Source organism: Labrus bergylta, chromosome 2 (genome assembly GCF_963930695.1).
Source record: "Labrus bergylta chromosome 2, fLabBer1.1, whole genome shotgun sequence".
NCBI lineage: Eukaryota > Metazoa > Chordata > Actinopteri > Labriformes > Labridae > Labrus > Labrus bergylta.
The window spans coordinates 25,599,425-25,626,844 of record NC_089196.1 but is presented as its reverse complement, the minus strand read 5'-3'; the positions used below and the strand labels follow the sequence as shown (position 1 = coordinate 25,626,844).

Below are 27,420 nucleotides of genomic sequence, written 5' to 3'. Positions count from 1 at the left end.
GAGCTAGTTTACAGCCTTCAGTAATCATAATGTAATATAAATGACAGATATAAGAATGAAAATAGAATCATTTGAACAAATGACTACATCATCATTTCATTTACAGTTTTAATGTAGAAGGTGAAGGTGAATACATTTTTAGGAATCAGTGTGTGTGTGTGTCTTTTAGATAAAAGCAACAGTTAAAAGCATTGTCCTCTTGTTTATCTGCTTTCTTGCAATGAATTCATTAATAAAGTAATGCAGCACACAAACAGAAACACATTACCTCATCATCTACATCTGAGTTATCACACATCCAAACAGCCTTTATTGTAATCCTGCTAACCAGGTGTCATCTCAAAACTCTTTTAACAGTAAAAGCTAAACTGTTGATGCCCTTGGAGACATTTTTCACACTGTTGAGTATTTATGTGAATTTAGCACTTCAACACAAAAAAGAAACTCTGTCACTGTTGTTAATAGTGTTCAGCTGGAGCAGGTAATTTTTTTTTTTTTTTTTTACAAAACTGTCTAAATAATTGTTTTGTTAAAGAGTATCAGAGCAGTCAAATACTTTCAGAGAAAAAACTTTATTTTGAATAATTAAAAAAAAGCAGGATGTCAAAAGCCAGAAACATAAGCAAGGCTACTTTATCTGCAATGTCCAGTGTCGAACCACACTTCACTTTGTTTGTGTGTGTGTGTGTGTGTGTGTATTTGTGTGTCTTTTTGCAACTTTGACACGATGTGAGTTCCCAACCTTCAAAAAAATGCCTATTTTACAAAGTAATCTAAATGAAAACTCCAATGCATTGATTATCATTTAGGGCCTTTGTGATGTTTTTCTCTCTGCACACACTTTTGAAATCATGTTCAGGAAACATTTTTTTTATTTTCAAACTCTTAGTGTGCTTTTAAAGCAGACAGTGGTGGAATGACATCATTTGAAACCACAATATAGATCACCTTGTCCCCTGAACCATCCGCTGACGTACCTCGTGTTCTTGGAGGATGAACAGTCCTTGATTTATGGATGGCAAAAGCCACATTTTTTATTTTTTTTTGCTCCAGGAACTAAAGTTTTTAATTTAGAGCAGAGAGAGAGGAGATGAGCTTGTTGCTAATTTTCAGCCGCTCCTTGCACCACTGCAGAGATGAACTGTTCCCTCAGAATGTCCTTGTCCAGGTTTCTACCTGCAGAACAGAAGAGAGTCCATAGTGAGGATTAGCACAGCTCGGTTACACAGACCCTACACATGGAAACAGACACGACATGCGTGTATGTTACTGTAGGGATGTAGTGAACAGTGAATCTCAAGGCAAGCGAGATGGGCTCCAACACCCCAGAACATGCTTATTTTAACACATTAAGAAGGTAGGGAACCATTTACACATCTGTAATCCCCCCACTTCTAAACCATTCCCAAAGAATCTCAGCTGAACAAAAACGGAGCAACAAGCAAGATGAAGAAGAGACGAATGAATGACACGGCTGGTTGTGTTAAAATCGTATTTTCCAGAGAGTTTTCAGATGAAACTCAAGGAAATATGAATTACTCATGTGTTATTGTGAAACTTTACTCTTCAATTGTTTGGATGAATGTTTTATCTTTGGACCGGTGCAGTGAGCAAACAATTCATAACTGAGTATCTAACTGCTACCACATAAAGTAAAGTAAAGTTCTAGTAGTAAAAAAAAAAGAATTATGTTCGGATAAATATGTAAAAGAAGCTTGTGCGTGTCTGTGTCCTCACCTATAAAGACCAGGCGGTTGATCCGCGGGTTCTCCTCCCAAAGCTGCGGCGTCTCATTCAGGTCATATAGCTCGTGGACCCCCTGCAGCATCACTTGGTGTTCTTTCCCTGCGAGTGACACTATACCCTGAAAACACACAAGTCACAAGTGCTGGTGAAACATTAACCCACACTGAATGAAACCTTTAGAACCTGATTGATATGGATAATAAAAGCAGCGGTTATTGATCGCTGCTTCCGCTCAGGGGACTATTGTGCTGTTGCGCTGTACCTTTAAGCGAATGACAGTCATGGGTTGCCCTTCTTTGTTCTTGTACATCTTCTCCCAAAGCAGATCCTGAAACAGAGGGAAATGTGGGTTTACTTTACAAAGGACTGTGTTGTGGTAGAGCTAATTAGTAATGGCAACAGTGGTGCTTGATGTGTTTACCTGGATGAAGACGTTTAAGGCATCCTCTGGAAGGTCTCCCGTGACCTCAAACGTCGCAGTTAAAATACTCTGAGGATGACAGATGAACGTTTGATCAACATTAAGAAAATAAAAGATATCTAGTGGGTTTTCAGTTAAATGTCTTTCAAAAAATGGAACTCAAAGAAACAAAGATGGCACACATTTAACAATATACTTAAATCAGGTTTGCTAAAAAAAACTTTTAAAAAACAAATTCTAGTCCTTTTTTTTTGACTTTTTTAAGACCTGCACAAAAGAAAATGAATTCCACTTTTGCAAGACGCTTCAAAATCTTTGTTTGCCCTTGCCAACTACTCCCCTCTATTTTTCATCTCTAATCCAAATATCTCATCTTATCTCCACCATTCATAGTTTATCAATGTGTTTGTTATATGCTGCCATAAATGTCCTGAATTGTCACATTAACAAGCAAATCCACAAAGAATCAAAATGATTTAAGACTACTGTAACCGTAAGACAGTGAAGATGTGAAGTATTCAGACATGACTCAAAGTACCATCATATATTCAAGACCTCTCACAAGTCCAAAAAAAAAAAAAAAAACCCTAGAGAACCTGGTAAAAGTGAGAAAAAAACTGATTTTCTTCTTCAGTAAAAATAGCCCTCCTTTAATACCGCTCCATTGTATCTGTCTTTTTACTGCTAATCATGAAGTACATGTTGTGTTTTAAGTGTATTTCTAATGATTTTAAATGTGTCACCGTGTGTTTTTTAAAGGCATATATTTGCATCTGACTTTGCATGTTAAAGGTAGACAATTTTATTTTATTCTAATAAAACAAAACAGTCCATTGTGTTAAATTCCAACATGTAAAGCATATATTTTACAGTGAACTGTTCTCGAAGAATGATTATTTTAAAGATGCCAAGAAGGAGCTTTTTTTCCTAAGTTATATTTTGATGATTTTTGCCTTTATTAGATTTAGGACAGCTGAAGAGAGAAATGTTGGGAGGAGAAAGCTGCAAAGCCGAGTTTGGAGTTCAACTCACGGCCACTGTGACGAGGACTATGGCCTCTGTACGTGGGGGCCGAGTCATAACCGCTAGGACATCGCTACCCAGAGGGAGCTAATTTGAACAAACTTTATATACATCAGGATTGTCAATGAAAAAGTGTATTTTACAAAATGATCACAATGTTTGTAGGACACTGTTTGAAATAATGAATAATAAAGTGTAGTATGAACTGCTGAGACTAAAGCGTTGTAGGTTAGTTTGTATTTAATTAAGTATTTAGTTTAATTCCATCGCTACATCAGTGAGATTTACATTTTCAGTCTGTTACTAAGTCTTCTAGTCCACTGATTACATGCTCTTTAAATACATGTTAACATGAAAGTTTACTGAAACCAGAGAGTCATTGGAAATGTTAAACAAAAGAAGTGCTTTTACGCCTCGGCTGATGACTTTGTCAATGACTGTGTCAAAAACCACAACTCCACTCGGCACCTGAAACCAAATAACAGCTTCCCTCTTAATCTAACTACACCCCCCCCCCCCCTCCTCCTCCTTCATCCTCTCTCTCTCTCTCTCCCACTCTTCACCCCTCTCACACACTCCCACCTCTCCATACTTCCTTACAGCATTTAAAAGGGGCACTTTGTAGATATTTGGAGGGTTTTGTGTTGAAGTGTTAAGGTTACACACTTCCTTGTCATTTGGTATAACAACAGAAAAACAGCATTCTCATTTACATGAAAAGAGCAACATGGGGAAGAGGAGGGGAGGAGGGGAGGGGGGGGGGGGGGGGAGGGGGGAGGGAGGGTTAGAGGGACAGTTGAGCTTCATGCGGGAAAGCGAACCTGGAGAAAACAGACAACAATGGCGTTATTTACACACACAAACAAGCCACATCTCTTTCCCATCCTGTGATAAAAGTTCATGGGTATAAAGCAGGACGGAAAACAAGACGAGGTCTGATTGAGGAGTGGAGTCTTTTTGATCTGAGAGATGAAGCCAACGAGAGAAATAGGATCAAGGAAATCCTGGTATTACTTATTAGATTTACTGAAAATTGGCGATAGGGAAAACACTTTATTATTGAATGGTGAGTCAAGCGGCTTCCCACTCAGGAGGCTAAAAGAGAAACATGAGAGTCGGGATTGTTAATACTTTTCCATGCCACGTGTTTGAAAACCATATAATCACGAGTATCGACCAGCACTGTATTGTATCTCGGAAAAATAAAGATCTTCAGTTTTATATTTTAAACCAAAGCCGCTATGAGCAAAAGAGAAAGAGAGAGAGAGAGAGAGAGAGAGAGAGAGAGAGAGAGCAGCGGCGGTCAATTCCAAATCACAAACTGACAAATACTGACGTCTCTTAAGTCCTCTTGGTACTTCAGAAAGACGCAAAAAAAAAAAAAAAACAGAATGCAGACGAGGTGGCAGCAGAGGAGGAAGTGTCTAAATTGAACAAATACTGAAACGTTGCCGATGTACCGGGGCACCTAAGATAGGGTGCAGGAAGTTCCAATTTTTAGTGATTAAAACAAGAAACTTTGCAAATATCGTGTGGGTAGGGCTTCTATTTTTGTTAACATGGTATTGATATCATTTCATTTTGACTGGTATTGTATCAAAGTTTAACACTCTGGTCTTTATACGTCGTGTCACGGCATCCTGGTTCAGTTCAAACACTAATGAAGCCATAAGACGCAGACGAGGCTCGAGACAGTCTAGCCAAACCCAGTGTGCCCAGTCTACCCGGTCTACTGAAGGTTTAATGCTGCCCAGTCTGGGTTTTCATTTGTAGTGCAACAAGAAAAACATCAAAAGCATCAAGTCGATCGCCACACAAAAACCAAAAAAAAAAGCAGGGAGGGAGTTTTCACTACGGTGTCGCAGCCTGGGGGAATGCAGAGTCACAATGTTAGCCCTGAGCTAAATGCAGCCCCTCTGTATCCCGGAGGAAATGATGTGTTGAAATAAATTAGCAAACTAAACAAGGGGAGCTATGAGAGAGAGAGAGAGAGGTATGGAGGGTAGGTATCGGCAGGGACGGAAATAAAAGGGGGGGAAAAAAAAAAAAACGAGGAACAAAGGAGCATAAAAACAATTACCTTATCTAGATGTGGTCTTGTAGATTTCACGAGTTGGAGCTTCTCTGTTAGACTTTCAGAGGAGAGAAATCAGTCAACATTAGAACTTAGAGCATCTCAAAGGAAATCATGGACGTTACTTTCTGAAGCTGGTTTAATGATTTTGAAATTCTCTTTAAAAAAAAAAAAAAAAAAAGGAAAATCATCTAGAAAAATGATGTCATCTGTTCTACCATACATTGTCATATTCACACGATGGACAAACCAGTGCTACATGTTGGACGTTTTGAATGAACTAATTGCCCCTGTTCTTCTGGCTGCTGATATTGACGGGTATTTAAGAATCTCATTCAAGTATTGTTTGAATTTGAATCTGAGTTATTGTATGTGTTTATACACGTTTGGGTTATTTAACAGCATTTCTACTGCATAACTTTTTTTTTTTCACATTTCAGATACATAACCTCAGCCACTGTGCTTTGAATTGGACGTGCTTTAATTGATCTCAGTGGTTTTATTTGTGGCATATTTTGTGTTTTCTAACTTTGTTTCATTGCTTCCGGTGCATGAAGCGCATATTCTGAATTTGCATGAAGCTTCCTTTGTTAAATTAAAGTTCAATAATTAGAGCCAAAAAGTGTCCCGATTTGTAGTTTCCCTTCTCCGTGTTCCTTCTCTTCTCTGCTTAAAAGACACCAGTCTTTACCGTTTCTGCCTTTGTGTTTTATGTCATTGTAAAATACACCTCATGCTGTATTGGTGCTTAATGACACAGCTCTGAATGGACTTGTGAAAACTTTAGAAATGGCAATTAAACCCTACAAAACAGCCACCACCACCCCCAAACAAACTACAGCCCTTGTTCTCCCCATCAGACCTCCTCATCCCCCCCCCCCCCCCTCCTCCTCCTCCCTGACCTCACAAGGAGGCTAAATGTTGTGTCCAGCAGCTTGAGCCCTGCGTGCTGTTAGTACCACACAGGCGGAGCGGCGGGGGGCCGCTTCAAACAGCCCGCGTGGGATGGAGGAGGAGGAGGGGCCCGCACTCTCAAAGGCAGGGGGAAAGGAGCTATCTGTTGGGACAAGGGGGACTCCTCGGGAGCCGGTGGACACACACAGCTCTAATCCTCTGCAGCTGGTCTCAGAGACACTGACTGAGGGCATGTAAGAGAGGTTTAACACCGCGGCCAGTTTCATTCACATGAAAGGATGAACACTGACTCTATTCATGAGAATGCCATTCTACAGGGGATACAATATGATGACCACCCTGCTGAGTAACAGGGGAGCGCTCAATAAAAGAGTCTGTTAATTAGAGAGGAACATGGCGAGCAACAGTATCAAAGACCGCTGGGTGCACAGTTCAGACACACCAGCGACAAAGGCCAGCAGTGGCGTCCAAATGAGATCTCAATCTTTGTTCTGAAACAGAACATGATTAAGAAATATCACACAAGAGGGAGTGATGTTGTACTGAATGTCAGCGCCGCTGTCAGTGTCAGACGGCAAGATAATCACACCAGAGGCGATATTTAGTACAACAATTAGTCCGAACACCTCAAACACCCTCTCTCGTGAGTTATTGTTTTCACACAACAGTTATAGAAGCAGAAAATAGTTAAAAAGTCAAAATCGACAACAGATTATTTTCAACTCAACTATTTCCACAGTTCACCTGAAACTACACTGTTGCCAAGCAACCCAAACATTATCCTGCACTCTTGCTACACTGTTGGTGTCCATGGTTACCACAGACAACTGCATGTATGTATGTATTTGTCAATTTTGTAAATTTCCCCATCGTGGGATAAATAAAGGATTATCTTATCTTATCTTATCTTGTGTCACAAAGTCTGAAATCAAAGTCTGTTGTGTGATTGTGAGGCTTGAGATTGGTCAATAAAGAAAAACACTGTCAGCTGTGAAGTAATCAGAACTGCTGGCTGAGGAGGAGTGATACATGCTGTGAAAAGTCCCAGTGATGTTGTTCTGTAATACCCTCACTCATCGCTTCCATTCTAGTCCAATCAGATTGCTCAATTGTTGTTAACTTGGTATTATATACTGGCACTGCAATCTAACACATCTTTATCAGCAACACATCTTTACAGTATGTTGACAATAAGTAACAAGGAGTCACACTGAAGAAATTCTGAAGATAATTTAACAACAGTATGGCTGTTAAATCATCTAACTATCTATTCATCCATTTAGATAGATAGATAGATAGATAGATAGATAGATATATATATATATATATATATATATAGCGGTTTGAAGCCACAGTATTTAAGCCCCTGTGACATTTTGCCTTCAATCTGAATGTAGCGGAGGCGTAATGGGGGGACAAAGTGATCCCCCGTCTGCATCTTCTTTGGAGGTAGTAACAGAGGCGGGAGCTCAGCGCTGTGTGTGCATGTATACTATACGTCTGACTGTGTGTCTATGTGGAGCGCCCACTGTGCTGTGCTTTCTGCAATACCAAAAAACGAGACGTGAACTCACTGACTGAAGCACCAATATTACAGAATCAATATGAATGCACAAAGACGTGATGATGGCTGAACTTTGTTACGGCACTTTTACAGAAAAAAAAAAAAAAAAAAGCAGTCTGTAAAGGGATATTCTTTCTATCTATACAAATACACTAATACGTTTTTTTTTTAAAGTAATGTACATTTCTACAATGAAATATGAAATCCAATAGAAAACATTTAATTTAAATCTTATCCTTTGTCATAATTTCTCCATTGATTTGTGTTCCAGGTCTGGGATTTAGTTTTCTTTATACGCACATGTCTTATTGTTAGAGGGATATTGAAAAATCTGATTTACACACATATCACATGAAACACTGACAGATGTTTTTGGAGGGTGTTGATGCTACAATATGAGTCTGATGTCTGCTGGATTTTGATGTCTGCTGGATTCATGTTTTATTGATTTAATTTCTTCATCTTATCCATGACTGAGGATGTGACTGTCTTTAATTCTTGCATTCCTATGTTTTGCCCTCAATGTAACACACACTAAGCTTACCTGTCATGAAATATGCTCTATAAATAGAACTGCTGTTGCTATAATACTGCTCCTCTTTATCTCTTCTGTTTCAACAGAAGAATGATGATAACAATTTGAATATGCACTTGAGAAATTGTGACCTCGTCAAATGAACTCTCTTCCTCAGAACATGAGTTAAAAACCACTAACTATTTTATATCTACATTTCAGAGATTAGTTATATAAAATAAAGACCCATTACTAATATGGTTATGCACCTTTAACTTTGGTTTATGGGAAGTAACACTGAACACCGTAATGGATTTAGATGTTTTTTTGTGTACATGAAACTGTTACGGGAAAAAATCAACTCACTTCACGCCTTCCTTACTGTCGAAGGAATGCAGATCCAGCACTTGAGAAAGATCCACCCTGTGAAAGAAGACAACTCACCATTAAACCTTTTTCTAATCTACAACACATTTGCAGTTCATAAATTTAGTCAGAACTCTAAAGCCACAAGCTACTTCAAACTAGCATCAAGGTTGACTTAATGAACTGCCTCAAGTTAAAAGTTGTGGGGTTGTTTTTGCGATTAACCCCTCACTGCACGGTTTCTTTCATCTGTTCACCCTGGTCTGAGCTCTGTGGGGATCCAAAACACGCCCAAACCTTTGAGTCACACTGCTTGTGTTAGCCATATGCTACCTGGGTCCAATAACACATCACACACTAAGACAGAGGGTGCACATACACACATTTTGGCGCACATTCACACATATGCAACCATGTTGCTGGAGACCAAGGGTCAAAGAGCAAAGACTTGTGGGTAACTGGACACTGTTGAAGGCCTGGTGTTTACTCAGTGTGCAGCAGTTTGTGTACGTCTGTGTGTGTGTGGGTCGGGCAATGTCACGCCTGAACCGTTTAATCTTTGAAATGAAGATCTGAGCAGGAGCAGCACGTGGACTTCATCTGGTCACTAAACAAAGCACAGAACCTGGATCAAAGCTAAATATAGGAAAAATAAATAAAGCTTACCTTGATCTCTGGGTTTCAAGAATCTTTACAAGGCCATTTATTGATCTAAAATAAAAGAAAAAAAGGAGGTTAAGACTGCGAAAATGAACAGAAACAGACCTAGTTATTATTAAAAAAAAACAGTTTTCAACTTCAGAGTGGGAGACAAAAAGCCTGTAAAGCTAACCTGACTGCGTCTCGGGTTTGTGTGAGTTCCTCCTCAGTCACCAGGTCTGTCTTGTTGATGATGGTTAGGTCAGCGACAGCAATCTGTCTGAAAAGACATCAAATAAAACATTCTGTTAGACTTAGACTTTCTTTATTGTCATTCAAACTTGTACTTTACAGTGCAGATAAGAACAAAATTTCGTTGCATTTGGCTCGTTGTAGTGCAGATATAAATCGATATAAAAAGAAAAGCTATGAGTAAAATTACTATACAGATAAATATATTGCACGTTATATTGTATTTTACAGTCCAGTGAGGTCGTCCTGTGTGGGGGTTTGAGGGAGAATGGAGGGATTATTTATTCGTGTTCGTTCATCTGGTGTCTGCAAGACTATGCACCAATCAACACACAATAATAACATAATGTGTAAAAAACAAAACTAAATCACTAAGCTGGTTACATCAGGATGTCTTTCTCTTGTTTGTACATAAAAAACTGTAAAACTGTCATTTATGTTTGTGAGTTTTTGCTGGGTGGCAGTGGGCGGTACATGCCAAACTCAAATGGGAGGTGAGCGCTGTTTAGTTTGGAGGTGAAAACACAAACAAAGAGCAAGAATGCAAAAGGGGGTCGTGCAACTGGTCTTTCTTCATCAGAGTATTTGTTCAACAACAACACAAGCTCACAGCTGCTGGAAGAGACAAACACAGTGGGACAGACATGCGGGTGGTAAAGGGTGCCGTCCACAGCACGCTGTGAGACATGGTGGTTATTGAAGATAATGTAGATTTGCTTTACACAAAGACTGGAAAGAAGAGGAGAAAAAAAAACAGCCAGCCTTCCTCTCCAATAAGGTGTTAAAAAAAATGGAGTTTGGTTTCACCCTGTAGGGAAGCAAATAGGTGTTTACCTGGCAGCTTCATTGGTGAGTCCTTCTGCTTTTTCCTCTGACAGTTGCTACAGGAAGCAGAAACAGGAAACACAACTGATGATACAGGTTAGCACCAACAGGTATCTTGGTATACACCTCGACCTGTTTAGCTGTAAAAACCCCCATGATGATAACTTGTGTTCTTGTTTACGGCAAAGATTGTATTTGACTTAGACTCAGGCTGTATGGAGTTGATCAGGGTTTTTTTTTTTAACCAGGCTGACCTGTTGGAGAGTATCCTCAGGTATGGGATGTCAGCATGGTACAGTAATCTCTCTGCACAGTTAAAATCCAGGCTTGCTCGTCTGGTACGGACTGCAAAGGTAACCGTGAAGACTGAAAACCTCTCCCTCCGGTTAATATACGAGCGGTCTGTTCTCAGGCAAGAGCAGAGAATGTTGTCTGACCCGTCTCACATCCTCCACTCTGAGTACGAGCACTTAAGTGTTAAAATGACTTGGGTTGACCTTAAAGCTTTTCAACTTTCTTCTTAAAAATAAATAAAAAAATGTTGCAACAGTGTTTGCACAGGCCAGCCAAGAAATGTGAGAGATTGGCCTGCTTTTCATCTAGATAAAAACAACCGGCCAGTAAGTGACTTTCTCCACATTCAAACCCACAGGAGATCACTTTTCATCTCCTGCGTGTGTTTAGTGCTTGCACGGGGGGGGAAAATGGCGTTTTCCAAAACAGTTTAAAATCTAACAACAGAGAGAGCAGGAGGTGTTAATCTGAATCCTGAGCCCTGAGCCCCTGAGTGTCAGTCTGACATTAATCTGTCACCGCCTGTGTCATCACGTCTTTATTTCTTAAGGATGAATGACAAAAAGAGAAGACGACTTTTAATAGAAAGTCCGATTGCTTTTTCTTATTATACAACCTCTGTATCAGGAGACAAAGACCTTTCAGACGGTGTGAGGACAAACGGCTCAAGCTAACTTGAAAGCCCTCAGACAGATGGATGTTTCTTTTGCGGTGGGCGAGGAGAAAGGCAGATGAGTGGATGTGACAGTGAAGGAGTAATTGATATCAGACATGTGACCATTTTAATAGGACTATCAGTCATCCTCTCCCTCCCCCTTTCATCATCTCTCTCTCTCTCTTTCATTCTCTCTCTCTCCCTCTTCAATGAGAAAACAGAGCAGCACCGAAGAAGCCATGAAATGTGTCACCTCACTGAGCATGACACCTTCAAATTAGAGGCCATGATGGGGGTGTCACTTGTCCTGTTCCTTTTTAAATAACACAGGTCGAGCAGGACGGACGTGTGAAGCAGCACACTGGGAGGTTTACACACAGAACTGCAAGCTCAAGTCGTTTCATTGCTGCTTTCATTAAGATGAATAAAATAAGTACTCAAACACATTTACAGGTATTTATATTTGAAAGTTAAAAAAAGTATAGACTCTATTTGATTAAGATAAATATAAATAAATTGTTTTGTTTATCTTTATTATTTATTAGGATAAATATTCATATATTGAAAAAAATATATGTTAGTAATTCATTTATATTTTGATTAAGACAAATATTTTAGTAATATATTTTTAAGGTAAATATAAAAGTAAATGATTTATATATTTCATAAAGATACATATATATTAATAGGTAGGGTTTGTTATTTTTCTTCATTATTTAATCTATATTTTTGAAGACAAAGATAATTGGTCATATTTAAACATCCGTAGTTAATTTATGTTTGTGAGATGAATCATAGAGACTTTTCCTCTTGCATTAATCCTGTTCAGTGTTTTTTTATATAATTTTTTTTCTCTTCATCTGTTAATATGTTTGAATTAATATTTCAAATTTCAAAGCCCAACTTATTGAGTTTCTGCTCAGAGGTTAATAAATACAGCTGGGGCCTTAACGTTTGGTAATAAGTGAAGATTTCTACAATGAATAATGTTGAAACATTTTTTCTTGGTTATGGATAAATAAAAAAATGTTGATAAAAGAAAATGTTACAAAAGGCCCATCACGAAGTCCCACAGCCCAAACAGAAAAGTAAAAATCACTTCTTCTTCGACCAACCAACTTTAAAAACCAAATAAAAATCATTTCTCAAGATGGTTTAGCAGATAAAGAAAAGTAGCATACATTAGCTTCAGCAATTAGCATTAGAATAATTGTAGCACAAACACGGTTTAGAAGCTCATCCTCTTGATAAATGTCGGCAATAATTAATCAACAACTTTTAGAGATGAACCTGAGACTTTCTAATAAAAGCTTCTAGCACATCTTCTTGTCACATACCTGGAGTCCATACTTGGCGTCGATGACGGTGACGATGCCTGCGTTGAACAAACAATATTTATCAGTGAATAAAACGTAGTGTTACAACATGTACACATTCTTTTTTTTTTTTTTTTTAAATCCCAGCCTCCTTTTGGTGTTTAGTGACGTTTGTTTGTCTTCTCCACTTTCTCTGAGATAACTGCAGCACACTTTTGGTCTGCTGGTATGTGACAACAGAGTGGACAGCTGAGTATTTAACATTACCTCACACAGACACAGCAGTAAAAGAGAAAGACAAACAGCAGACGATGTCATACCCACAAACAGGGCTGGTAACATTTGGGTAACTGCTCTGTGTGTGGTGCAGCTTCAGCCCATTGAGATCAGGAAAACAATGTCTCTTTAAATAATACTGTAATCGGCTTCATCCAACCATTACCCTGCATATTCCTGCACAAGTGTACAGCTCTAAACATTACAGATATTTAACATATCTAACATCATGTATTCCTTGACAGTAGACGTACAGCTGTTAACTAGCTTTTTTTTACTGTTTATTCTACTTCTAAAAATATAGAATTTGCACCAAAACACACCAAGACAAACTCTGTGTATGTGTAAACCTGCTTGGAAAGAAACCTGATCAAAGAAGTGACTGATATTAAAATGCAGACGCACAGTGCCAAAGCTCTGAAAAGTCCATAAAAACAGAGATAAAATTGTTTTGTACAGATTTGTTTTGTGTGATGTTTTGGATATGAAGTCTGAAGAGAAACAGGAGATAATGGGCTGAGGGAGACAGAGATAGCGAGAGAGAGAGTTGGGGGGGGGGACCCACAGAAAAGGGTCCAGGACGGATTGGAACCCACGGCTGCTTCAATGAGGACTTTAGCCTCCCTACATGGGGCGTGTCATAACCACTAGGCTAACCAATCTCAGGTTTTACAATGTGACTTAAAATTAAAACCCTTTTATCATCCCGTCCACTGATCCATGATCTCTGAGACGTTCGGTGTAACATGTGAGAGAAAACTGATCGACTGAATGAGGAACAGAGACAAACTGTGTCATTAAAAAAAAATAACTCACCATCCAAATATATGTCACTGCCGAGCTCTGCATCAACCCAGAACATGGAGGCCACAGCTCCTGTCAGAGGATATGAAGTGGTTAGAAGATTGTAAATGACTGAAATACATCCATTTAAGTCGGAGGTGTTTCATAAAGGAAGCTCAGGGGAAGATTTTCTCACAGGTTCATAGCAGTCCATCTTTTTCTCTCTTTTCTGCATTTACCTATTTCTGTTTTCTTTCTTTCCTAATAAAAGGTCATATACCAAAATAAAACAAACAAATCCTCCCCTAATTCACAGTAGTGATACATTCATATTTCCCATTGGAAATTAGAGGAGACTTTTAATCGGGTACTATATCTATGCAAGGAGAGTATATCGTACTATTATATCATACGACTCTGAAATATAAATACATTTAAGGATGCAACTGAGGATCATATTATCTAACTTTTGAGGTTTTTTTTAAGGTTGACTAACATCATTTTGATGTAAACCTGTAAAAAAAATACACATTATTATTCATCGATTTAAATGAACATCTCAAGAATAATTGTTTTATCGGCCAGTAAACAAAAATATAGCAGCCGATCTGTTTTGACTCCTCAACTATTTATATTTTGATTCAGGTGTGCACTGTGTGCTATCCTTACTGCTTGCTGCTCTCACACTGTCAATGTTTCCGTTGTGGGATGAATAAAGGTTTATCATATCTTAATCCAAATCTCCTTTTCCATCACAAAAGAAGAATATTATTCAACATGAGAATTATAATCTGATAAATTATACAGATTTTATAATAATTGTTATTATAAACAGAATTTCTTTGGTATTTTTTTAAGCATTGAGTGTAAACTTTTTGTGCTTAAAAGTCCGTCTTGAGTCGTTTCCAGAAACCCTGCCTGTTGTTTTCCTCTCACTGGGCTCCGTGGAGCAGATCAAACCAATATCAGAAGCTTTCAATTGTTTATCTCCTGCTGGTATATTTGGTTTGTTTCTATTTTCCTGTGCAGGCGGTTATTACAAGACCCTATGTCGCCGTGCCAGCCTCGGCTTGTTCACATAATGCACTTTTGTCAAAGAGCCGAGCGAGAATAAGAAAGCATTGTAAATATTTGATGGATGTGTAATGAAAACACGGTTTTTGAGTGGCATGTTTCACATAACTCATCCAACCTCCTCCTGAATGGAAGAGGAGAATCCCCCCCTGGGAGCCTTTATGATTGACAGCACTGCCAGGGCCAATGACAGACGCGTCCTAGTCGATAAAGAGCCTGTCTCAGCCAATGACGTGTCAGGGCGGAGAGGACAGCCCCAGTCTGAGCGTGCTCTGTTGGTTCTGTCTGATAGGTCAAGTGGTGTGTGTCTGCCTGTGGCGTTACCTCCTGACACCTGTCACTTAGCGACACATCCCAGTTGTCACAGCGCCCGCCCTGTAATGGCCTGATATTGATTTCCTGATTCAAAGCTCAGAGATGAATGGACAACTGGGTTTCTTTTTTTTTTTTTTTTTTTTTGGATGCACTGATGGAAATAGTTTCCGCTGATGTTCCTGTCACAACACAAGTCTGGCCCGAAGAGTCACAAAATGTTTCACTTCTTTCACATGGAAAGAAAAATTGCAGAGCCTACCCCAATGTTATGCTGGAGATGTTAGTAACTAACTATGTGCTGTCATGTGACGTGAAGCTCTTACGTTACTAAATACATAACCAGTTTGTTACTTTATAATAATCACTTTGAGTTACTGACTGCTTGCAATAGCCCTCTTCAGACTGCCCATTTAAAATGTGACGTCTCCTACTTTACTGTGAGTGTCGGGGCGCTGGTGGCGCAGTGGTTAGTGCGCGCTCCCCACGTATGGAGGCTGTAGTCCTCCAAGAAGGCGGCCTTGGGTTTGAATCCCACCTGTGGCTCCTTTCCTGCGTGTCTTCTCTCTCTCCCTGGGTTTTAACTCTATCCACTGTCCTATCTCTCCATTAAAGGCACAAAAAATCTTAAAAATTAAAAAAATACTGTGAGTGTCTCTTCAGAGGCGTTTCAGAGGGATAAAGTTCTCCCCCTCTGTACCTTTGGTGTCTTTGGAGGTAGTAAAAGAGGCGTTACAGATGCAATACGGAATCGGTGGAGCCGGCGGAGGAGAGTGTGTGTGTGTGTGTGTGTGTGTGTGTGTGTGTGTGTGTGTGTGTGTGTGTGTGTGTGTGTGTGTGTGTGTGTGTGTATGTGGAGCTCCCGCTGTTGCTTCAGTGATGAGAATTCGCAGACTGGCACAACAATATTACGCCGTCACCGGATGAATATGAATGTACAAAGATGTTATGACGGCTGAGCTTAGTTACGGTGCTGTTGCGGAAAGGCAATCTAACTAGGGCCGTACTGTAAAGGATGATATCAATTTGGTAACTTACTGAATGTCTGAGTTGTATACTGTGTTTGTGTGTGTGTGTGTGTGTGTGTGTGTGTGTGTGTGTGTGTGTGTGACACAAATGACTCATGTGATTATGAAATTCAGATTCAAAGTCATATAGAAGAAGAAAAGCAATGTGTTACCTGGATCAGCAAGTCCTGTGGTTTCTAACAGGATGTAGTCAAACTTTCCCTTTTTCGCCATCAGATTCTCGATGGCTTTAAGACCGTTGTCCCTGAAACATTAAGGACGATTAAAAAAAAGTATGTCTCTTTAATTCTTTGCATTTAAACAAACACATACTTTATAACTCATTGATGTAAAGATAAAAGAAATGACTAATGTCCCGTTTTCTTTGTTAACAAAGTAGTGAACACGTACATTGAAGAATAACAACAACAGCTTCCTTTTCAAAGATGTGAACTTAAGAATTTAAATTGAAGGAACCTGAAGCGAATGTGATTCATGTCATTCACAAGTGGACCGCAGTTACTCGACCTACTTTACAGAGCAGCAGAGGCAGCCATTTCTGAGTTCGAGCCACTCCTCGTACAGTTCTCCTGCGTGGCTCACTGCGAGCGACTTCTCAAGTGCGCTGCCTGCAGGTGGAGAATGAGAACAGCACTGGTGATAAAGTCAGCAGATAAAGGAAATGCCACTAAATATACCACTTAGCTGTATATGTTGTTAGAAACACATAATTAAACATGTTCAATGTAAGAACAACAGACCATATCAACCAATCATGAGCATAAGAAAATGCCACGGCGTAGCATTCTAAGCCATTCATTTAAAGTAATTATGATGTAAGAATGGATGCAGATGATCATTTTGCAGGCTTAAAAAAATAAAGTGAATAATACAGTAACACAGGGGTGGGCAACTGGCGGTCCGGGGGCCACATGCGGCCTCCATCAACCCTCAACGTGGCCCTCAGGTCAATTTTTATGTATCAATTAATTGGGAACATGAAGAAAAACATGACAAAATCTGCCATGAAATCATGAAAACCAGAAATATGTCCATAATAATATTTGATCACTGGTATATGTTGAGTTAAATTGGAGAATGGAGTTTTCGTATTCTACAATTTGGCCCTCTGGCAGTGAGAATTAAATGAATGTGGCCCTTGCTGTGACCAAAGTTGCCCATCCCTGCAGTAACACCACATTCATGGGCTCCTCCTACGCTATCTCTGCAAACCATGTCTCTATGCTGCTCTCTTGTGGAACAATAAGGAAACTGCACAACCATCAGCAGCCTCACATCAAGTCTTTGTTTTGTCCAAACAAAGGGGACGTAGACTCTTGTACTTATATCGATTTGAATCCAAATTAAATGTGTAAGTTACCCTCTCCAAATTCATTGAGAATGACAGCGATCCGCTTGTTGTGTTGTTCTGTTAATATGTAGTTCAGGAGAGTTGTCTTTCCAGCGCCTACAAAAGGAAGAAGTATAAGAGCAAAGTGATCATTACAATTGGCACAGCGGTAATAGAAATGATGTAAAACTATGGTGAGAAAATGAACCCCGGGCGTTAAGACCAGAGCAGCTTTTGTGGTGTGGTGAGGATGGACCAAGTACTGTCTGAAACTATGATCATAACTACCGCTGTTCATCTCCTCACACTGGCTCCCAGTTACTGCTCGCGTCAAATTTAAAACTCTGCTGCTCGCTTACAAAACAGCGACAGAAACGTCTCCTCCTTACTTTAACTCTCTCATCCAGGTCTACACTCCCCCCCCTCTACGCTCTGCCAATGAAAGGCGTCTGATCCAACCTTCACAACAGGGTCCTAAGTCTCTGACTAGACTCTTCTGCTCTGTCGCCCCCCGGTGGTGGAATGAACTTCCAAACTCCATTCGATCTGCAGAGTCCCTCTGCACCTTTAAGAAAAAGCTAAAGACCCAGCTCTTTCATGAGTACCTACTAACTTAATGATGATGGTCTCCATATTATTGATGATGATGATGGTTGTGACGATTGTTTTTGTTTGATAACGATGACTTATAAGATGGTTTCTATACTAATTAGAGCTCTCAAGAACTGCTGTCAATGTTGTGTTTTGCCTCTGGTCACTTCCTGTCAGCACCTGTGTGTCCAATCAGGACTCAAATCTGATCGTTTGCTCTTCCTGACATTGTTCCCTTTTTTCTAGATCCTTGCTTGTGTTGTTCTTCCTCTCTGATGGAGAAAAGTGTCTGCTGAGTGACTTGTAGAATGTAAATATAATCAAAGTTTTGAGTGACACAGTGTCATACCCAGGTAGCCTGTGATGATGGTGACAGGTATCTGCTCTTCGGGGGGGCCAGGTGGGTTGTCGATGGGCACCAGCTCTGGGCAATCATCGTCCTCCTCTATCATCACAACGCCTTCCATACCCGGAAGTTTGGTCCACTGGTTTACAGAGAGAATCTGATCCAGCAGGAACACAGGGGTTTGAAAAACATTTGACAAAAGTAGAAGAAACAACCAGAAGAAATAATGCAAAAATGCAGAAATGTCATTCACATTGACTTATAACGAGACAAATGCCATGTATAATGTTTTATCTATTTATAACAGATTTAAAGGTGCAGTACTTTCTGAATGGGCAAGGCTAGCAGTTAGCATCATGTTAGCATCATTGTTAGAATTTGTCTCTTTTCTAAAAGCAGCTCACAACGACACGGCAGCACAAACTAACACACTTTTCTGTATTCAAACTAAACCTAAAAAAAACATTACCTGATTGTCAGTCCTCAGAAGTGTATTAGTGAGTAATGTTATGGCACAACAAATCCCTCACTCTGCAAATGCTGCAGCTTTATTTTTTGACAGCGTCCAACAATGTAAAACTTCCGCTAAACATGAGCAGTAACCATGGTTCCGCTTTCATCCACAGCCGCGACAGAAAGTCCGCAGTAATAAAATACAATAAAACACAACAGTTAATTAATATTCAAGCGAAGAAAAAAAATGAACTTCTTGTAAAAAAATAAAAATAAACAAATGAACATTCATTATTTTTAATCCCCAAAATCAGATCGTCATTACAGATTAGACGTGTTGTGATAACAAGAATCGTCCACAAGAGGGCGACATAAACCTGTGTAAGGTGGTATGAAACAGAGCGTGTTCAAATCATATAGACTGAAAAGAAAATGGTAAAGTATGTGTAAACAAAGAATATGACTGAGGTTTTAATGAGTATAACTTATGTCCACACAGAAAATAAACAATAATAATAAAAAATATGGAGATATTATTCTTAAAATTGTCTCTGTAAAGGAATGCGCAGACATGAGATGTGTGAAAACTCTCCGCTTTATATTGTCTTCATACGAAATGTCACAATTTGGAAACTCAGAGTCAGCTTTGACTTTCATGCAGATGGCTCGTGTTATTGGGAAGGCCTATGTCTTCTTTATGTGAAGTCAAAAATAAAATATGCTATGATAAGGTTATTTTATCAAAACAGGAGTGCTCGCTGAGAGCAGCCCCCCTCACTCTAAAAATCTCTCCATTAAAGTATGACTTAAAGATGTGAAACAGAGTATGCAAGCATGGGACAACACAACTACTAAGAAAGCCAATCATGATTTAAACTTAACAACTTAATGAGAAATGTAAACCTGGCAAAACCTATTTTATGTATGTTTAGTTTCAGTTTCAGAGACTATAAATGGTTATTTTAATTCTTTTTTTTTTTTTTAAATGCCAGTGGCGTAGATGTCTCAAAACATGAGTGGAGAGCAAAGTGTCTGTGACAGGACTTAAAACATGATTGCAAGTGGGGGAACCTTGTTACAACCGGTCCTGTTCTCCCCTACAATTTTGTGTATTTAACTTCACTCATCATGACACTACATTTTATTTCTTTCACACCTTCACCTTTCAAGATTCAGTATTTTTATTTGTCATAAATTCATAGGCCTATGAGCAGTTCAATGACTGTTAAGCAACCTGAAGCTCCTGTAAGAAACTTTCTTTTTGTGTTCATTTTGGTGCCCCCCTGTGGACAAAGTATTTTCTCAGCACTGATCTTGTCCTGGACATGCCTTGGTAATGTTTTCAGACAAAAATGTCATAGTTTTAAAGATTTATTTTTGGGCTTTTTGTGCCTTTAATGGAGAGACAGGACAGTGGATAGAGTCAGAAATCAGGGAGATAGAGTAGGGTACGACATGCGGGAAGGAAGCCACAGGTGGGATGTGAACCCTGGCCGCCCGCTTGAGATGACAGGCTCCATACATGGGGCGCGCGCACTAACCACTGTGCCACCAGCGCCCCAAAATGTCATCATTTTAAAGTCTAATGTATAACTTATGCTTTGTAAAATGTAAATAAAGGCTGTAAATCGTTTTGTCTGACACAGATGACTGGCTGAGAGAAGTTGAAGACAGGACAATAAAACTATAAAATAAAACTCTACAGGTTATTCGTTTTATCATAGAAACCAACTTAAGTTCTTCAACCTTTAATAGCAGAGCAGCTCAAATAGCACATCTATGTTTTTACCTAAAATACTGTTTGTATTGTTGGTAAAAACATTTCCACCCAAGAATGTGCAAAAAACAGTTTACCATTGATCATTCACTTTTCTCAGCATCTTCAAATGCAATAAATTTATAAAATCAAGTAATTAATTTTTGCTTGTGTAACATTGCAGCACTTACTATCCCAGGTTTGTTCGTGTTAGCATTAAGTCAAGTCATTTCTGTTTCTTCCATTTTGTAAAATATCTTTATTAATATTTAGTGTTCACACTATATTATAAATTGCCCATTTTTTCACAAATGCTCATCTTCTCTCTCCAGATGCAATCATAAAACATTTAAAACCATCCTCTGCCATCCCTGGGACCACTTCTGCTCCCTGCACTGTTTGATATTGTTTGTTCTGTTACACTAGTTATTTTTATTTATTCACAAGAAAGATTAGATTTATTACCATTTTATTCATGTTTGTTTAGAAGTATTTTTTATTTTTTAAATAAAGAAATTCTCTTAAATAAAAAAGTGTATGCCAGTTTTCTTTAAGTCTATGAATATTGTCTTTGGTGGTCAAACTCTCTGCAATATAAGGGGCAACCACTGAAATCTTGCCTAGGGCACCAAAATGGTTAGGTGTTAGGTGTCTATAACTTAAAGGTCACATATTATGCAAAATACACTTCGCCAGGATTTTCTTACTCTAATATGTGTTCCTAGTCTTTCTACAAACCCCCCAGTTATTAGAAAAGTAAATCCTCTTCTTTTGCCTGCCTCGTGATGAGCTTCTTTTACAGTATATCAAGGTAAGACAACACCACTACTGGGACATTAACCCTTGTGCCCTCCTCAAATTTACTCATATTTTTCTGCTGTGAAGTTAAACAACTTCCAACTGGCTCAAAACTACCAAACATTCAATTATTTTCAGGAGGGAAAGAGGTAAAGAGGGAAATAGATCCCGCATGAGAGATCTCCCTCGCTCCCGGTCTCAAGGGTGGGTGAGAGACAGGGTACATTTTTTTTCTGTATTCTATCTAAAAACTCCATGTCCTTTCTCTTTTTCTAAAATCAAAATAATATTTCTACTGACCTGGACCCCCTGGAGAATTTTTTTGACGACCTTAACGACTTTTACGACCACTGTTCGAAAAGCCTTGGCATCATGAGTATGGCAACTTCACTCACCAAGAAAAAACCGGGAAATCCAGCCTCTCTCCAGATTACAAAACAGACTCACTGCCCGGCACAGGTACATCTGGAAGACTTTCACTTAGTTGAGATGACATAAACGTATAATATTGAGTTAACACAACATTTTCATAGACTGAAGTAAAATTAACTTAGAATTTTAGGTTATCATGACTTTTTTTTGTTTTTACAGTGTAGACACTGTCTTAGTAGACTTCACAGCAGCATTCAACATAATAGATCACAAGTTATTGTTATAAAAGTTGCAATGTTATGGCTTTGTCGAGTCTGCATTACGATGGATTAAGAGTTATTTAACTAATAGGGCACAAAAGGTCTTGTTTAATGGAAGCTATTTTGACGAGAGGAAGGCAAGCCGTTCAAATCAAGTGAGTTAAACCTTGAATTAAAGACAGAACTGAAATCAGTGGTTAAATGGATAGAAAATGATAAATTAGTTCTGAATATCACTAACACAAAAGGTATGGTTCTGGGCTATTCTCTGTACAAAGAACCTGTGTTGAATCTTTGCATAAATGATGTACAATATTAACCAAGTGAAGGAAACCAAGCTCCTGGGCATCTTCTTGGATAGTAAATTATCATGGAAGAAACAGATAGACCATACAGTTAGCAAGATTGGCTATGGTTGTTCGATTATTAAAAGAGGTGCACATTTTTTAACAGCAGACTCAATGAGACAGGTGATCAGTCCATTAATACTTTCTAATTTCAAATTTACAGATGGTACAAAACAGGGCAGCACAAATTGCAATCCTCTTTAAAAAACAGTACAAATGTTGTTGCAATGCATAGCTGTTTGTCTTGGTTATTTGTTAAACCAGACTACGATACTCACTATTTGCATTATCAGAAACATTATTGTAACAAAGATTCCAATTATTTTGTTTAAAAATGTAACTTTCAGTTCAGCAACTCCTAATTACTCAAGCAGGCATGCAACAGGAGGGAACTTCATTTTATGTAAAGCAAGAACCAACTCAATGAAACAAACAGTTATGTTTAAAGCAATGCAGGAATGGAACTCCCAAGATACATAACCCAAGAAAACAATAAAACTATGTTCATATTTTTGTTAAAGCAGAATCTTTTGACAGAGTAATCTCATCCATTGCCATCCAACAAGATAAACATTTTATTTGATTAATTTTCCTCCTGTAATTGTTTGATTGTTGTATTTGAGTATTTATTTATTTGTGTGTATATTTAGGCAGATGCATGTAGGCCTGCATATTTACGTAAGTACAAGACAAGCAAGGATCTAGAAAAAAGGGAACAATGTCAGTAAGAGCAAACGATCAGCTTTGAGTCCAATTGGACACACATTGTGCTGACAGGCATTGCACAGAGGCACAACATTGACAGTAGTTCTTGAGAACTCTAATCAGTATAGAAACCATCTTATAAGTCATCGTTATCAAACAAAAACAATCGTCACAACCATCATCATCATCAATAGTATCAAGACCATCATCATTAAGTTAGTAGGTATTCATGAAAGAGCTGGGTCTTTAGCTTTTTCTTAAAGGTGCAGAGGGCAGAGCAGCAGAGTTTTAAATTTGATGCGAGCAGTAACTGGGAGATGAACAGCGGAGTGACATGTGCTCTTTTAGGAAGGTTGAAGACCAGTCGTGCTGCTGCATTTTGTATCATCTGCAGAGGTTTGATAGTGCGTGTAGGAAGACCTGCCAGTAGAGAGTTGCAATAGTTGATGCGTGATATCACAAGAGCCTGTACCAGGAGCTGTGCAGCATGTTCTGACAGGTAAGGTCTGATCTTCCTGATGTTGTACAGGGCAAATCAACATGACCGGGTAATCGAGGCTACTTGAACCTTAAAAGTTAGCTGGTCATCAATCATGACACCCAGGTTCCGGGCAGACTTTGGCTGGAATGACAAGGAGCTCAGTCTTTGAAAGATTGAGTTGAAGGTGGCGTTCATTCATTCATTTAGAGATATCAGCAAGGCATGACGAGATTTTTGCAGAGACTGTAACATCGTCTGGCAGGAATGACAGGAAGAGCTGGGTATCGTCAGCATAGCAGTGGTATGAGAAGCCATGAGAGCGGATTATTGTGACAAGTGAGCTTGTGTATATGGAGAAGAGAAGGGGACCAAGCACTGACCCTTGAGGTACCCCTGTGGATAAGCTGTGCGCTTTGGACACTTCTCCCTTCCACGACACTCTAAAGGATCGCCCAGAGAGGTAGGACATGAACCAGCAGAGGGCAGATCCTGAGATGCCAAGTTCAGAGAGTGTGGATAGGAAGATTTGATGGTTGACTGTGTCAAAGGCAGCAGACAGGTCTAGCAGTAATAGAACTGAGGACTGACCCGCAGCTCTGGCAGCTCGTAGCGATTCTGTTACTGACAGTAGTGCAGTTTCAGTAGAGTGGCCCCGCTTGACTGATTTGGGTTAAACAGATCGTTTCTGGACAGGAACTCAGAGACTTGCTTAAAGACTGTGCGCTCAAGTATTTTTGACAGAAAGGGCAGAAGAGAAACTGGTCTGTAGTTTTCAACCTGGGCTGGATTTAGTGTGGGATTTTTGAGCAGAGGGGTGACCCGAGCTCGCTTGAATGCGGTGGGGAACACACCCGTTGACAGAGAGGAGTTGATGATATGCTTAAGGCACTTTTGGTTGGTGCCTTTGGGCTGAGTTGGTCAGGCTCAGAAAACTGGTTATTGATGGTTGCAACCTTTTCAGTAAAATACGAGGCAAACATGTCTGGTGTGAACAGATCGGAGGGATGAGGAGGAGGTGGTTGAAGCAGTGAGTTAAAAGCAGAAAACATTTTTCTTGTATCTGTGGCATTGCATATCTTGTTCTGATAATATGTTGTCTTGGCCGTTTTCAGGCTGGAGGAGAATGAGACAAGTCTTTCCTTATGGTCATTGAGGTCAGCGGACTGTTTGGATTTTTGCCATTTTCTCTCTGCTGACCTCAGCCCTGCTCTTTGCTCTCTTATGACTTCCTTGAGTCATGGGCTAGGGTGGGTTTGGATGAGCGGGTTTGGACACCAGAGGGCAGAGCTTGTTCAGACATGAGGCTAGATTGGAGCAGAGTGTGTCTGTAGCCTCGTCTGTAGAGAGTGCGGTAAAGACCTTATGGGCAGGCATGGCAGCCATTACCTCGTTAGACAGCTGAGCTGGCTTGAGCGATCGCATGTTTTGGTGGTATGACACCATTTGTGGGTGTGCCTGTGGGAGTTCCGGCAAGGAGATTGTGAATTGAATAAAGAAGTGGTCTGATAGATGCAGAGGGGTGACAGTCAGGTTTGCTGTTGAGCAGTTCTGAGTCAGGATTAAATCAAGAGTGTTGCCAGCTTTGTGGGTAGGAGGAGTTTGGACCTGCGTGAGGTCAAATGAGGATAGGAGAGCAAGGAAGTCTGTTTCCTGGGCTTTATCAGTGTGTGTATATTCATGTTTCCCATTACAATCAGTGGTGTTCCATCATCAGGGATTTCTGAGACTAGCAGTTCCACAACAAAATCATTCAGATTACACCCTGGTGGGCGGTAAATGATAGCAATACATTTTAATAGGAGCAGTAACCAAGATTGTGTGATATTCAAATGAGGACTGAATTTCCAGGTATTAGAAATGAGGATACCTGTACCACCTCCACGTCCAACAGAGTGGGGTGTGTGTGAGAACACTGTGTCAACAGAAAGAGCAGCTGGTGTGACTGTGTTTTCTGGGCGGATCCAGGTTTCAGTTAGTGCAAGTGCCTGAATGAATGCTTGGATGAATTCAGTTTTATTCACAGCAGATTGACAGTTCCAGAGGCCAAAAGTAAATGAAGGGTGGGTAGAGGAGGCTTTCTTAAGCAGAGACAAGTTTTTAAGATTTCGTTGTCAGATTTTCAGCTTGCAATCAACAGAGGGTGTGACATGCGTCAACTGCCTCTCCTGTTGATGTTCTTTAAATGTATTCTTTAATTCACCAGTAGATAGTGTACAGAGGAACTAAGCAGGTTCAAATGCCATTGCCATGAATTTAACAATTGTATTATCAGTATAATTTGCTATAGAAGCTGTCCTCAGCCTGTCATTGTGTTCAAGTTTCGTCACGTCTGTTATTGTAATGTCATGTGTTAGGATGAAAGCTGTGTATTGAATGTTGTTTATGTTAATGAGTGTTATGTTGGTTTTAAGTTGTAAGATGACACATTCACAATGTAATGGTTGTTGTGGACCCCAGGAAAAATAGCTGTAGCTAATGGGGATCCTAATACACAAAACAAAAACAAATCTACCCCGTTATAGGTAATAAAGCAAACACTAGAAATAGTAAATCTTCCATCTGATGATCTACAATTCTACAATTCGCTTAGCAGACGATTTTATCCAAAGCGACGTACATCAGAGAGTAAGTGCAACACAAGCAAGGATCTAGAAAAAAGGGAACAATGTCAGTAAGAGCAAACGATCAGCTTTGAGTCTGATTGGACAAACAGGTGCTGACAGGAAGTGACCAGAGGCAAAGCACAACATTGACAGCAGTTCTTGAGAGCTCTAATCAGTATAGAAACCATCTTATAAGTCATTGTTATCAAACAAAAACCATCGTCACAACCATCATCATCATCAATAATATAGAGACCATCATCATTAAGTCAGTAGGTACTCATGAAAGAGCTGGGTCTTTAGCTTTTTCTTAAAGGTGCAGAGGGACTCTGCAGATCTAATGGAGTTTGGAAGTTCATTCCACCACCGGGGGGCGACAGAGGAGAAGAGTCTAGTCGGAGACTTAGGACCCTGTATTTAGGACCCTGATCTAGTGTGCTTTTTTTTTAAAGAATCAGAATAAATGTCGGTCATTTTTATATCGTCTCACAGCAGCTTTAAGGCTTTGCAATAAAACATGTTATCATAATAAAAACATACGCCTACCATAGTCTAGACTATATAAAATAAACAAATGTGACATGTATAAGAGTCAACATACAGTGTGCCAGACAAGTGTGGACTGTTAGCAGAGAGAGGGTTTGGAAAAACGGATCCTGCTTTTTGAGTAGGCTAAAGAAAAAAAGCTTATCTCCACAGCGAGGGAGCGCGCGTGCCTCATCCAGCGCCTGTCCCACATCTCACCCCCTCCCTCCCAACCTCGCGCCCTCCCACCCTCGCGCCTCCAGTGTCTGCCTCTCTCTCTCTCTCTCTCTCTCTCTCCCTCTCTACGGGATGGCTCAAATCAAATGCGGAAGTTTACACCCAGTAAAGCTGCTGCTGCTGCCGCCACAAGCAGGATGGTTGGAGCGTGGACATGACAGTTGAGCTGTAGCGAGGAGGAGGAGGAGGAGGAAGAAGAAGAAGAAGAAGAAGCGGCACGAGACCGCAGGAAGAACACCAAATCCAGCGCGGGGCGGACTGGACTTCTAGACTCCGCGTATGGCTTCAATGAGCAGCTCAGAGCGACGGGCTTTCGCTCTGAAAATCAACAGGTACAAATTCCAGCTTCTGTTGTTTTTGCGTCCCGGTTTAGTTAAAGGAGTGTGTTGTGAACTTTCGGTGCCTCCTCCCGGAGATTTGGGAGGGAGTGAGCCCTCCTTGTCTTGACAGTTGGATGGGTTTCAACAGTGGAGCAGGCAGCCACATGTTGTGAATGTTAATGCAGCAGGTTTGTTCACTGTCCCGTAGAAACAAAAAAA

At 39.8% G+C, this 27,420-nt stretch overlaps 2 protein-coding genes across 3 annotated transcripts in view; one reads left to right on the top strand and one right to left on the bottom strand.

Moving 5' to 3' along the window:
- Positions 1 to 91: 91 nt before the first annotated feature.
- On the bottom strand, positions 92 to 18,943 carry cbwd (COBW domain containing). The gene is made up of 16 exons (XM_020648354.3): positions 18,814 to 18,943; positions 18,348 to 18,501; positions 17,438 to 17,524; positions 16,589 to 16,685; positions 16,230 to 16,321; positions 13,697 to 13,756; positions 12,626 to 12,663; positions 10,349 to 10,395; positions 9,456 to 9,542; positions 9,290 to 9,334; positions 8,624 to 8,680; positions 5,271 to 5,322; positions 2,168 to 2,236; positions 2,009 to 2,074; positions 1,738 to 1,864; positions 92 to 1,176 (listed from the first exon to the last, which is right to left on the bottom strand). The coding sequence occupies exons 2-16, from the start codon at positions 18,463 to 18,465 to the stop codon at positions 1,103 to 1,105; spliced, it is 1,116 nt and encodes a 371-aa protein (XP_020504010.2). The 5' UTR covers positions 18,466 to 18,501; positions 18,814 to 18,943; the 3' UTR covers positions 92 to 1,102.
- Positions 18,944 to 27,009: 8,066 nt separating this feature from the next.
- dock8 (dedicator of cytokinesis 8) overlaps positions 27,010 to 27,420 on the top strand; it is a 64,517-nt gene continuing 64,106 nt past the window's right edge. The window contains exon 1 of one of the 2 annotated variants that reach the window (XM_020648328.3): positions 27,010 to 27,213. In XM_020648328.3, coding sequence (XP_020503984.2) covers positions 27,161 to 27,213 — 53 coding nt within the window. In that variant the 5' untranslated portion in view covers positions 27,010 to 27,160. The remainder of the gene's footprint in view (positions 27,214 to 27,420) is intronic. The other variant, XM_065950087.1, reaches the window with a different exon arrangement.